General features: G+C 36.9%; 1 protein-coding gene across 1 annotated transcript in view; it reads left to right on the top strand.

Moving 5' to 3' along the window:
- Positions 1 to 14,169, top strand: part of NEBL (nebulette) — a 91,708-nt gene that overhangs the window by 6,917 nt on the left and 70,622 nt on the right. Inside the window, exons 4-5 of the mRNA XM_010579516.1 lie at positions 1,616 to 1,726; positions 8,177 to 8,287. Of these exons, the coding sequence (XP_010577818.1) occupies positions 1,616 to 1,726; positions 8,177 to 8,287 (222 nt within the window). The remainder of the gene's footprint in view (positions 1 to 1,615; positions 1,727 to 8,176; positions 8,288 to 14,169) is intronic.

Raw genomic sequence — 14,169 nt, 5'->3', positions numbered from 1 at the left:
CAGTCGCCCCCCCCCGCCCCCCTTCTCTCTCTCTGTACTGGCAAAGAAGGAACAGGAGCTTCCAAAATCCCAGAGCAGAGTTTACTGCCAGCTCTTCATGTCCCAGATATAAGGTGTCATATGATTGCATGTCTGATTATTTTCCACAGGTGAGAACAGAAGCAGGAGTTTTACCTGACAGAGAGTTGCTTTTGTTAAGGAGCTGCTGGTTCTGAGTGATTTTTCTGTCACTGTGACCCTTGGAAGACTTAAATTTTTGGTGCCTCATTTTTAGTGCTACTGTTACGATTATGATAAAGAGTATCCCAATATCCCTGTCTGGAGTTATGTAATTTATATACATTCTATATTCTGTTTCTGATATATATCAGTTTGCCATGTGGCTACATTTAATATAAATTCATCTGATGAATTTTTTTTATGTTTATCTTCATATTTTGTGATAAAGAGTGGCATGTCCCAAGGGGCATAAATGTGATGAAATTTTACTTTCTAAGAGACAGACTGTTGTAGTCTACAAAAGCACAATATAGAGAGAGCATTTATAGAATCCATCTGTCTGATTCCAGAGAAAAGCTGCTAATTATTAGTCAAAGACTGAGAGATATAAAGATATTTCAAAATTATAAACCCCGTATGTTTTATGTTTATCACACTGTTGAGCACTCTGTTTGCTTATTGCAGCATTACCTGAAGCCAATGATGTGATGGATGGTTTATCTTGTAAATTACTGACCTCTAGTGTCCCATAACCTGTTTTTTCAAAGCTCGAACACTGGAATTCTTAACAGCATGTCTACTGCAATGAAAAAGAGCCCTCTGTTTTGGGAAACAGCAACAAATGTTACAGCTAATTATTGATATGTATAATACATGTGGGGAACTAGCTGTATATTGCACAGTAAATTAATGACGTTAGACAGTATTATTTAAGATATCTTTGATATTTATGATTACTTTCACAGCAATACTTGACATTATTATTTTATGAATTTGAGAAACTTAAACCTGAAGCAAAAGCCTCCCAGATTTTGAACTATTATTCTGGCCTGTCTCATAAAACTGTTTTGTGAGGAATTGCTAGTACTGAACACTGGAGAAAGTACAGGATAAATAAAAAGTAATTTAAAAATGAGTCTGTAATATGAAAAAATTAAGTAGAAATGATGGCAGACATGCTATCTTCAATGTTCCTGTCCTTTCCAGTTACATTTAATTGCTACTGCTTATTAATGGGTAAAATATTTTTTGTTGGCCTCTCATTGCTCCCATTGTGCAAAACTTGGGAAAACAGAAAGAAAAAAGATAATTTTGGTTTTTGGAAATGATTTATGAAAGGATAGAAAAATAACTGCCTTGCTTACTTTACTTTATACTTCCCCCAAATTATTGAATTTAATTAGGAGATACTTTGCATTGCTTCGTGAATTAGACACATTCACCTAAAGTATTGTAAAGTTATTATTTAAGGAGCTGGTTTTCCTTGAAAGTTTATGACAGCATTAGATTTTTCCAGTTCTAATGGCCTATGCCATTTTATTAATAGAAAAAATAGGTAGTGTCATTACTATATCTTAATTTTTGCATTATAGGTCACCTTTTTTCTCCTGTTTAGGTGAAGTATAAAGGAGCTGCTAAGAAAGACCTTTCCAACTCTCTTTATCAGCAGATGCCAGCCACAATTGACAGTGTATTTGCAAAAGAATTAACACAACTTCAGAGCAAGGTACAATTTTAGAATCATGAAAGCGATTTTTAGACGAATTGTGTGACAGAACATGACAAATTTGAACAATGTATTTGAATGGATACTTGATTGCCTGCTTGATTTATTTGGGTGAGTTTGTCATCCAAAGTTTATCACCATAACTTCTTAACTTCAAGAACTACTTGCTTTTAAAATGTTGACAATCTTATTTGTTATGTTTATTAAATATAAATTTAAAAACTGCTAGTGCATTCATCAATCCAATGAAATCCATTAGAAATGCATGAATGCAATAAGGAATTATTGAATTCAGTGACATTGCACCGTGTTTATAGAATAGACAAATCTTACATAACAACGATTTCAATTTGGGTGTTGTATTAGTTTTATAAAATGTTGGATGCTGAAGGGGAAAAAATAATACTTTAATGACTTTTAAAGGCACTTACTGGTAGCAGTAAATGTATTTCTGATGGTCTACATACTACCACTCACAACAAATTTTATAGAATTAAAAATATGAAATCAAGTATATTGAACATAGTGTAAAACATGCAAACAACCAGTAAAATAGTAAATTCCAGTTCAGTTGCTTCCAGGGGCTTAAAAATATAATACCCTTAATGTAGGCAGGTGACCCTTCACTTCTGTTGATTTCAGTGGAATTGTGACTGTTAAGTATGTGTAATATGAATGAAGTTACAGATTTTCATTGTTACTCATGAGAATTACAGCTGATAGATGGTCATGGCTTTCTGTCCACCAAGCATTTCCACATTTTTCTTGTTTTGCCTTTCTCCTCTCTTAAAGATAATAACTACGTATAGTTTAATACAGCCAGTCTGTGGAGTGAACACACTCTGAAATCCATATTATTGATTGTAGCTCAATATGCATTCTTCTAATGCACTGATTTTTCTTCAAACAAAGGAAGATATTCATAACAAAAGAAAGCACTGAAATCTCAGGAAAGCTTGTGGAGAAATGTTTTGATTTAAAACAATGTGTTAATCGAGGCTATGTTAAGCAAATACAATAACATGAAGTATATTTTAGTTTTCATAGTTTGAAATGGAACATATATACACTCAAGTTAAAGCAGCACAGTAGCTGAAATGACATTAATGTGACATTTCATTGTAAAGTGAGTGATTAGAGGAATTACAGTAGAAATAAATTGCGAATTAAACTTGTATAACATTTTTAAACCGTTAGCTTGATTTATAAAACATTAGTTAACTAGTTTGCCACAGATTTACTCCTGGATTCATTCCAAATGAGTACATTCTACATTAGTTTACGCAAATGAGGTTAATTAACATCAGCGATGTGGCAGAAAAGATAAATAACTGAGACTAAAAATGAAACCATTTGATTCATCAAGAAAACCCCTTTAAGGAAAAGACTGACATTTTCATTTGGTATTTTTTGAAGGTTTTCTTCAATCATCCAACAGTCATAGAGAAACAAATATGCATATAGGATGAGTTATATTTAAGTAGAAACTTTTCCTGTAAAATTCATACCATCCCATTAGGAATAGATTCATTATAAATCATAATCTACCATAAAACTTAAAGATATGCTGACACATTTTTCCAACTTGTGGTTACTGTTGCAACGGACCTGAATTTAATGCTACTTTGAGAGAGATCCTAGGGGATTTTCTAGTGGAAAATCTTCTCTGCAGTATTCAAATCTAATCCATATTGTGCCTATTGCTGCGGTACCTAAGTAGCTAATACGAGGATTTCAGATTTCAACTGGGTCAGGATATGGCAGAGGGGATTTCTGCTGCATCTATCTAGCCGGGTTTGTGAATTTACAGGTCATCACTTCAGCAAGAGGAGGCCATGGATATGCCATAGGAAGGAGAGAGAACAGCACTGGCTGGCCATTGTGCCAACCCTCCTGCAAAAAGGCTGTTGCAAGCACAGAACTGCAGTCTGTTTCTCAATTATAGTAAGCTGATTTTAAATAGGTGCTGATTTCCCGAGACTGGAAAATAGGAGTACGTGTCCTCCTCCTCATCTGCATTAGAACAAGTTTACACCTTTGACTCCCTTTTTGTGCTTCCTGGATGCAAGGCCGGGCTTGAATGCTTTTGTAGCCAGATCAAGCAGGTGCTTTCTCGCTCTGTGATGGCATGTTCTTGGCAGGATCCGTAGCCTTATGTGCCAAGCAGGTGTGTCAGGACGAGGGGATCACGGTGTGGAAGAAAGAGAGCCACTGACTCTCCCCGCTACTGCCTGCTGGCAGAGGAGTGCCCAGGCTGGTATGCCTCTGCTGGGTGATCTCCTTACACTGGTGTGTCCTCGGCAAATGGCCTCTCCTGTGATTTGATGTTTGATCCTGAAATGGTGCTGCTGCCCTGCTGTTGCCCAGCAGCTTCGTTTTCAGCCTACCTAGATCTAGCCCAATTTATTAATTTTATACACGTGTTTCAGATCACACTCATGATTCGGGAACTTGGAGGCAACTAGGGGAAATTATCCCCCACCTACAGCTGCCCTCCACTGTCCTCTCCAGAGCAAACAGACTGCCATAGCACTATCCATCACTTCTGCACGCTTTAACTGATAGGGCAATTGTCATTGACTTCAGCAGAGCCAGAACGTCGTTCTGTAAGGTTCCAGACATACAATGTCAGCATTGACAGGAGCTTACCATAACGGAGAGTACAACACACTGACAATTGCTGTTCGCCTCCTGTGGAGCTTTCTCCCTATGTCGGCTGTATTGATTCATGCTCAACTCCCTCTTCAAGATACACAGGAAAGACTAAAACAAGACCACCTCTGCTGGATTTTGCATAAAGCCCACGTTTGGTCTTTGGCGTTCTATGTAGAACTGGCACGAACGTGGAAATAAATACCCATGGAAATAAATACTCATAGAGAAGGAAATCCATCCAAAATTTTGACAAAAAAATCATGACACCGTTTATGGGAAAAAAAAGTTTCAGGAGAATGAAAAAGAAGTTTCATAGCCCCACATACTTGGGTGGCTTTTATCAATTTCATTTTTTCCTCTACGCAGAAAATGTAACTGTTGCCTTCTAAATAGCTTTCTTGAGAGTGAGCAACCAGATTTTCCTCCCTCTCTTTTGTCATAGCTGTCCCCAGGGTAAGCTAGAGAGAGCAGAAGTCCCTGTCCTTGCTGCGTAACTTCACCCTCCTTCAGCCTACAAAGCTCTCGCCAATTTCCATGTTCTCTGCAATGAGAAAATAAAGTTGATGAGAGCAGTCTAGGCAGGGAGCCCTCATTTTGATTTTCCTGAGAGGAAATGGACATTTTCTGGAAAAATTGCAATTTTCCTGTGGAAAATATTTCTGAAGGAAAATTTCTGATCTTTGCTGGCTTTGTGCCAAGTCTTTTTCTTGTCTGAAGACCAGTATACTAAATTCTTCCTTACGCAGAACAATTTTTTTAATAAGGTGTCACAAACAACGATAAAGGTATTTAAAATTGCTTGAGGGGAAAACAATGTTGAAAAAAAGTATGCTTTTCATCACTTTTTTCATCACTTTATTTCTGCCATAAGAAGAAATTGCACTGTTTTTCTTCTTATCTGAAAGGAATAATCTAAAGCAAAGTGAAGGCAGTTTAATTTTCTCCTTTGCACAGGGCAATATCTCACATAGTAACTATATGTCAATGCTCAACAGTATTTTCTGTTTGTTTTTAAAGATGATGAGCCAAGTGAGTCTTAAGCAATATTTTTAACTTCCAGAGAAAGTTTCAGAGTTTTTCTTACTTGTGGGCAAAATCCTCTTTTTACTTTCATATGTTTGGTTTTTTTTTTTTTAACTATGAGAAAGCTATTTACTGTGGTTTACTGCAGCATTTACAATCATATTACACATTATCACACTGTTTTCTGTAATTCTTCATGGTTTTTTATGGCATCAAATCTCATGTTTGAGATTTCCTCTTTTTTTATGGTAGCAGGTATTAGTCTCCTGGACTTCTCTAGTTTTATTTTACACATATACATTGGATAATCTAATTCTCTATCTAGAGATTAAAGTAGCATTTTCTGTGTTGTTGAACATTTCCTCCTACAAAATCCTACATTGTGGATTTTAAGTTCAGAGCTCAGCTTACTGATTATAAAGGGAAATATATATTAAAAAATTAATAGTGTTTAAAGTATTCCAAAACAGAGGGTCAGTCAGAGTTAAGTTGAAAGAGCACAAAGCCTTTCTTAATGCAGCTTCCTGTTGATACACTGGTGTACAAGAGAGATAAGAAAATAAAAAATGAGTACTTACAAATTAGTTCAATCTGAAGTCATACCTACTTAAATAATTGCCTTGTATTTCTTGAGTTAATAAATGGTGCCACTACAAAGTAGAGGTTACATCGGTGACCTGTAATACTTGATCTCTCTGTAGAGTAGTTTCATATGTAGATCTGATAAAATTCGGTTTAGCTAAAACTTGAATATTAACATGAAATGAGAAATAAATGTACACATGCTAACGTGTAAAATAATGGTCCTAAGAGTATTGACGAAATAATCCTCATAAACATTTTTCTATGCTCCCTTGGAACTGATTTACAGGTCTGGGAATAGTTCTGCACTAAACTGTCCAAAACTAAACTAGACAGCTATTGAACTCTCCTAGCCTGTGATCGCTTCAAGGTTACTTAAGTCAGTTAATAAGGATAATGTGTAAAGATAGGAAGAACATAGCCATCAAACAGCAAGTCAAATATTCCTATATTAAGCTAAAGAAACAGTCATCTTTTCCCAAGATAGTGGATGCTGAATTGTAATTTCTGTTAGTTTTCTCATGTTGGGAGTTGATGTGCTTTTGTTCTTTGATGTCTTGGTTATGTTGCCCATTTGCCAACAGAAAAACACAGATGTTGAACCAGCAAAGTGGCAATGTAATAAAATATCTGTAAATTAGTAGATTTTGGAAGTAACTGTACGGGTCTGCTTTTCAGAATGGTATTAAGTAGAAAACATCTTAAAAGTGACAATGTGAAGCAGGAGAAGTAGTGAAAGGTTTTTTGTGACATATGTTTATATAGTAATTACACTTTTGCAGGGGATCATTTGTTAGTGATGCTTCAGTCTTGTTGACAATTATTTGCTTTGCCAGTTGCAAGTTGTAATCGGTATAGTGAAGTTATAGACATTTTTTTGATTCAATTTAAGTTGTGTTTGTTTCCTCAGAGGCCTGGTCATGTTGGATTTACACTGTATAAGGAGATGGCACATTTTAAGTTTCCTAATTTGATACTTTCATTCATATAGTAGCAGTGCAAAAAAACCCCCCTTTTTGTCTTAATCTCTCAGCCTATATATCATTTTGTAATCTGGGATAGTCAGGACAGATACTAATATATTGCCTTGGGCACCCTGATCTGTGACTCAGATGCAATCTTGCTGCCTTAAACACAAACAGATATAACATTTTCTCACAGTTCTAGTATCCTGTCCTAAAAGAGTCCAAATCACCGTGGTCAAGAGTTCCCATCTCAAGACTTTCACAGTATTCTTTTATTGCTATCGAGGGTTTTAATTTCAAATCCTTCTCCTCCTGACCAGCTTTCAATCTTATTTAGTATTTGCTGTTTTCTTGGGGATTATTTTAATGCTTGCTCCTGAGAGCTATTAGAAAATGAATTTTCTTGATGCTTGCTGCTTCTTCAGGCATCAAAACCTGGTGAATTTTCTTAATGTAAGCCTAAAAGCTTCTGACAAGGATAAGTGCAAGATCAGCTTTTCAGGCAGTTTTAGTATGTGAGTGTGTATATATGTAAGTATAACAGTACAGTGAAAGCTGGATGAATGCCCAACATTGTGCTCAGTTTCTATTATAAAAATAAATTTGTTTATGAACTCACAATCCAATTCCATTTTCCTTTACCATGATGACAATTGAACGTAAATATTATTTTTCTTTTATTATTTTTCTTTCTGAACCTAGGGGCTAGTCAAAATGTGTATTGTGCTAGTAATTTCCTAACAGTGGAAGAAATAGCTGTTTGGGCTATGAGTATTTCATGTAAACCTGTTTGTTTATGAGGAATGCACAAAACCTTTTTTTTCTGAAAAAAGAAAAAAAAGACTAGCCTGGAATAGTTACTTAGCTGATGCATTCAGGTTTATTTTGAGCAAAAAAAGCTTTTGTTTATGCTTTTCCCTGGGCTGTCTTCTCACCTTGTTAAAGTTAATTTTCTGTTTCTGTATATTTCTTTTTCTTCCCTCTGTCTACACATACCTCTGTTGCAATAATAGACACAGAGAAACCTCTCTGCTGACTGTACCTCATATGTCTCTCTTTTGGGTGGAAGCTGCTCTTGTTTCAGGGTTCTGGTTCCATTAAGGAGCTTAATTATTTATTACATTTCTTCCCGTATACAGGCACACTACGACACTAGGTTTAACCCAGCTTGTTTTATTATACCTGCTCTGCTGAGGTCACAAAAATGTAATGTTGCTCTTTTCAGGTTCTCTATAAACAAAAACATGATGCTGAGAAAGGAACTTCAGGTTATGCACATATGAAGGAGCCTCCAGATATTAAGCATGCCATGGAAGTCAATAAATACCAGAGTGATGTAAGTACTCCCCCAACTGAAATTTGCTTGTTTTAGGTAGCTACATCTATTATAGCTAACTGAAATTAGTTGGGCATGGAATATTTTCATATTTCATTAGTTGGTATTTTTTTACATTATTTGCTCTGAAGTAATTTGGGACATGATGTGTGTATAAAATACTCTATGAGTAATGGTATGTGACTTTTATTCTAAACTGCAGTGGAAAGCAGTTGTTACTCTTTATTAGTAATAATTGTTATTAAGTGCTAGCACTTTGAAATAAAATTACAAATGCAGCTTCTCTGAATTCATGTTACCTACTTGTGCTTTAAAAGTGTGTAAAGCTATTTGTTTACATGAACAGCAGCATGGTTTCAGTGTCTTACACTGTCAACACTTGGATAGTTCTTCAAGGATTCCCTATGGAGGAGAGAAGGGGGCTGTTTCTGCCCTGCTCTTGCACACTTTTATGCACATGAATAACTTTGTTCCTATCTCATGAATACGTATCAAATGAGTTTCAAAGAACAATTTATGACTTATTTTACAGAATCTGAGCCACAGAGTTCAGTCTGATGCCTGGCATGAGTTTATACCATTGACCAAAGTGTTTGTTCTTGTAGTTTTTCTTAGATAGTTTACAAATAATTTAGAGTATTTAGCAATATTTTGAAAGTTGGTTGCTTTTTTGGTGTTTTTTTTTTTTTTTTAACAGCTGCTTGTTAACTTCTTTAAGTTCTTTAGGTTTTCACAATATAAAAGCCTAATAATAGTATTTACATTTTGTATTAGTGTCAAGTCAGGTTTGATTTCATGGTTAAGCTAGCTTATACTAGCTCAATGCACCATTGCTGGGGGCAGAAATGCTACTAAGATTAGTGTCTTGAATGATACAAACACAACTTTGAAGAAAAATGTATGTTAGTTTTAGGTTTTGTAAAAGCTTACTTATGATTAGGAGAAGATTGGCTAAAATGGTGAGGTGAGGTCATTTTAAAGGCTACTCAAAGAACAGCTGACATGTAAATACATTTAAAGTTACGATCCGTTTCCATTCTTCTTAGGTAACCAAGTCTAGTCAGGTAGGTATGTGATTTTTTAACTCTTGTCTCTAAGATAAAAGGGATATTCGTTTGCTGCTAACAATGTAGAAAATGAAGCTTGGGTATTAATTTCGAATTGTCTTAAATTTACCCTACCTTCCCTGCTGACAGTGTAACAAACACTCTTAGGTTTTGTAGGCTGAAAACTAAATGTCAATGTTAGATGTATGTCCATGTGTGCAGAATCTTGACAGCTGGCCGCTGATTAAAAGGCTGCTGGAAAACTTCAGGGAAGCATTATGTTTGAAGAATAACTTTTTCTTCTGCTGGGAAATACCTGCCTTGGAACTCCCAGCAGTAATTTGCAACCTGCCTTGATTACAGAATTGCCTCTTCCTGTCAAACTCCAGCCATCTCTGCTGTTAGAAGCATCAGGATATCAGATTGATGGAGGGTAGGAGCTGGGAACGTGAACTTCTCTCCCCATAGCCAAGAGTTTTTTTTACCTAGCAGAGGAATGATGGTGGACTACTAGGGAAGGAAGTAATGTTGGGAAGAGAGTTGGGAATCCCTCTCAGAGAAGGTGGTGGGACCAGGAGGAATAGGAGATGAGTTTTTGTATCAAATTCATCATGGTCTGAGGATGCGTATACTAGCGCAAAACCCATTCCCCTTCTGCAGCTGTACATCACCTGCTAACAGAATTAAGGAGAGCAGGGTACAGATGTGAGAGTAAATGAAATTCAGTTGTTTCATCTTCTTTCACCCTTAAAGCAAGCAAAAGAAAGGAATTGAAGGCAAACATAGGAGGGAAGGATGCTTTGATAAATGAGAACTTTTAACAGCATGTTAAAAATAATGAAAAATATGAAGGAAATTATTTTCAGCCTGAGCAAACTTCAAAAAAATCAAACAAACCCTCCATATCCAACATAAAACTCTAACCACTTAGTCTCATCTGTTTAAGAACAGATTCTTTCTGGTTGCTCATGGGGAGCTGCAGTGCAATGGGTATATATCTTTATCACACGTAAAGGAGCAAGTTATGTAAGTCCAGTTGTTGTTCAGTGGAGTTCCACAGCTCCTCTGGGTAATTGTTTGGGCACCATGGTGAATAGCTGTGGATTTCTTGCTTTGTAAGTACAGGTTTAATTAAAAGCCGCATGAGTTTTCATCTTTGAGTCAGAGCGTGGAATAGCAAGCATCCCAAATGTGGAGCATTTGTCTTTCCAAACTATTTCAGGTTATTTGTAGAACCACAGCTTTGAAAGTGCAGGGAAAAAGGGGGGAAACTACTGGGGGAATAGAAGGACAAAGCTCTTTTATCCACCACTCATTACAGTATACCTATGGGAGCAGAATGCATGTTTACCTACAATGCTCTGCCAACTCAATTCAACCTTTACACGCAGGGTTTGCATCTAATAGGATTAGGATGTGTTTAAGACTATTTACTCAGCCTTAAAATAAGGCTGACATTTATACTCAACTCTGCGAAATGTGCAATTTCCTTTAAAAATTAAGACTGTATTCAACTTACAATACATTTGTGCTGACATTTTGAAACTGTCATGTGCTGTAGGCCTTCACACCACTTTGAATATCATTAACATGCTCTGTAAGTGTGGGCTGAAGCTGCGTAATAGGGAAGTACTGTAAAATCTCCTGAACAATGTGATCATGTATAAGAAAAACATTTTTCTCTTCTTCATACTTAGACTGAAGAAAATTGCTCTCAAAAGAACAAAAGTGACTTTTTTAATGATAGGGATTTTACTTGAAAAATAATTTAAATACTACCTAATGCTTGAAGGAAAGCACGTTTATCCAAACCAGAGTACTTTTCTCTATAAATTGTGTTTTGTGAAGTGAATGTTAATGATGTGACTTTGGCATACAAAGGCATTTGGAGAAAAGTGAAGTAAGGACCATCAGCCTACTTTATGTCTGTGCTTGGCTGATGTCATTTAGCTCATCTGGAAGTTTCCGAACTTGGGACCAAAATTAAGTGGTGGCCCTTAGAAAACCATCAGGTCACAAAATAGTGGTTTGGCTTATGTGTAGCTGAGGATCACATGGATGGAAGAAAGTAATTGAACAGTGAAATGATGTGACAATTAAGTTTCTAAAGCAAAGCAAACACTTGCTGCATTGCACATAGCATTTGATGAAGGTACTCAAAGCTGTGGATCATAGTTTTGTCTGTTCCATGACCTGGTCCATCACTGGGCATTATGAATAGCAAAAAAATGTTAAGTATTTGTACAGCAATTTATATGTTCTACTTGGTTAAAATTACTGATTCTCCTTACAGCATTACATTGTATGAAATAAGGGAGTGGTGTTTTGATTTTACAAATAAGAAAACTTGCAATGGACTCATCTGTGGACATTTAAAAGGCAGTTTGCAGATCTGACGTTGGAGCCCTGGTATCTTTTCTCTTACGCATGTTTCATACTGTGTATGAAACAGTGCTGCTTTTAAAATGTTAGTTGACAGTTGGGCAAACTTTTGATGTATATGTGTGCTCTTTGCAGTCCATGTGACATCAGTAGTGGTAATTTATAATGTTTCACTGACCATCTAAATTTGAATATGTAAGAAGTCTGTATTGTCTTAGGAGTAAGCTTTTTGTTCATGTTCAGGATATTGTGCAGTCACAATCCACACAGAAAAAATGTACATTCTTTCTGATAAGACCAAATCGGTGGATCTTAAACTTGATGTGCTTAAACACCGTCAATAACATACCAAAATGTCGATGTTTCTTTTGATGCAGATCATGTTAATTCAAGCTTCTCCTGGCTCTCTGTTCAGCATCTGCATTAGAAAAATCACCTTTCACTGACTAACTTTCTGCTGACAGTGGTTGTCAACAGCAGGTCCCCCTGGACCACTTCCAACTGGTGCTGAAAATGATGTGTTTACTCCTGATGTAATTGGGACCAATCAATTTTCAAGCCCATTACTGGAAAGGATGACTGCATCAATCTGTAATGGGCCAGAAATGCGTTTGTCTCTTCTACATGAGCTGGGAAACAGTTTTCAACACCATTTGAGTGGGGATCAGAAAAGCTGTTGCCAATGATGATTGTCACCAGCTAGTCATTTTCTTAGTGCTGATGGACCCCAAAGTGCAGATGAGAGAAAAGGGGGCAGAGACACAGCTGACAGGCCATTAGTTAGTGGACTTGCAGCTCTTAGAAAATACTAAGCAGGGACAAACAGTTAGAGACAAACTCTCTTCCAGGTAGGTGTGCCCAGCTCCTTGCTGACTTCTGTGTGTGCATCTCAGGAGGGTGAAATGTGTTCACAGCTGTTTGTGCTTATTTTAATAATTTATTACCTATAGCTTGGAATAGTTTTCGAATTGGAATAGAGGACAAGACAAAAGATTGCAGGAAGAGTCTAAGTCCTTTAAACCTCTGTGGGCTTGGGTCACCATGTAGCAGAAGTTTCTGTTTGTTGATTGACAACCTGAGATGTTTTGCAGCATTGTTAGAAATCTGTTTACTTTGCAGCATTGCACTGCATTCCAATGCACTGGCACTGTCATGAAAGGTGAAGCGTCTTCAGGACCCTCAGCTGGAGTAAATAGACCGGCATGTTTATCTGCAGTGGACTTTATGCCTTTTTATAAGAGCTGGAGGTTTGGCTCTATTAAAATTAGTCTACTAATTATCAGCAAGCCCTGAATATTTTCCAAGCTTTGCAAAAACTACTGGCAATTCAGAGTATGTAATCACATTTGGGATTAAAGATGAGAAACGGCTTTTGTTCAGATTATAATTGTTTTATAAAAATACTCAACATTGTAACCACTCTTTATTGTAATTTCAAATTGGTGTAGAAAACACTTTAAATTTAGTTAGTATTTGTAATTTATTATTTGCAACTTCAAAACTAGAGATGGTACAATTTTTTTCCCTTTTTGTCCCTGTTTCTTTCTCACTTGCATTTCCCACTGGTCTGCTGTAACTCTCCATTTAGGTCTTTCACTGCTCTTAAGTTGTCAGTATCTCAGTTACTTTTTCCTATGCAAAAGCCAGTTTGAGCAGGTGTTTCGTAGACCTGTGGTCCTCATAAACAGGAGCAATTCTTGAGCCTTTGGTGATGTTTTCTGGTAGAGCCTGAGCAACCCTTTGAAGAGAAGATTGAGTAAGGGCATTGTGTAATGCCTGGAGGTTCCATTCAGGGTTTGAGCCTCTTGGTAAGGGTCTGAACCAACTCAGGAGAAAAGATGTCCCCTTCCCTGGGTGCTTCTGCTGTTTCCTTTCTTTTGTGCTTGACCAGGCTTTGTTTTCTTTTCTCCCCTCTCATAGGCTTCTCCACTTTCCATCTTCTTGGTGTCCATGGGTGCACACACCAAGCTGGTTGCTTTGCTCTGTCTACATCTGTTCCCCCACTCTCTTGGAATAGCTCTGGTTTTACTGTTCTAACATAGTACTATAAAAAAAAAAAAATCACTAGATGGAACAGAATAGCAGCTGTGTAATAGAGGCCAGCACACTGTCCCAATGGGAAAGGGTCAGCATCCAGGGATTGAGGTTATTCAGGAAATGGGAAACATATTTTTTCTTTCTTTGGCCTACCTCTGACAAACTACTGTTCTGCTGCATAACATTTTTATTCTCACCGGAGTATGACAAGCTGCAGAATGGAGCAAATATATATTGCAGACATTTGTAAAATGCTAGATGACTTTCCCTCAGACATAAGTAATAGGTATACTGGTCTAGGTGCAGGAAGAATAATAATTCACTCAGGGAAAGCTATAGCAATTGGCCTTGCATCTAATATAATTGGAAATGGTGAAATATAAAGGACTGTCGCTGTCTTCCCTCCCCCCCTTCCCA

The sequence above is a fragment of the Haliaeetus leucocephalus genome, unplaced genomic scaffold (genome assembly GCF_000737465.1).
Source record: "Haliaeetus leucocephalus isolate CR32 unplaced genomic scaffold, Haliaeetus_leucocephalus-4.0 Scaffold0, whole genome shotgun sequence".
Lineage (NCBI taxonomy): Eukaryota > Metazoa > Chordata > Aves > Accipitriformes > Accipitridae > Haliaeetus > Haliaeetus leucocephalus.
Note: the sequence above shows the minus strand (reverse complement) of the source record. Positions and strands in the feature narration are given on the sequence as shown.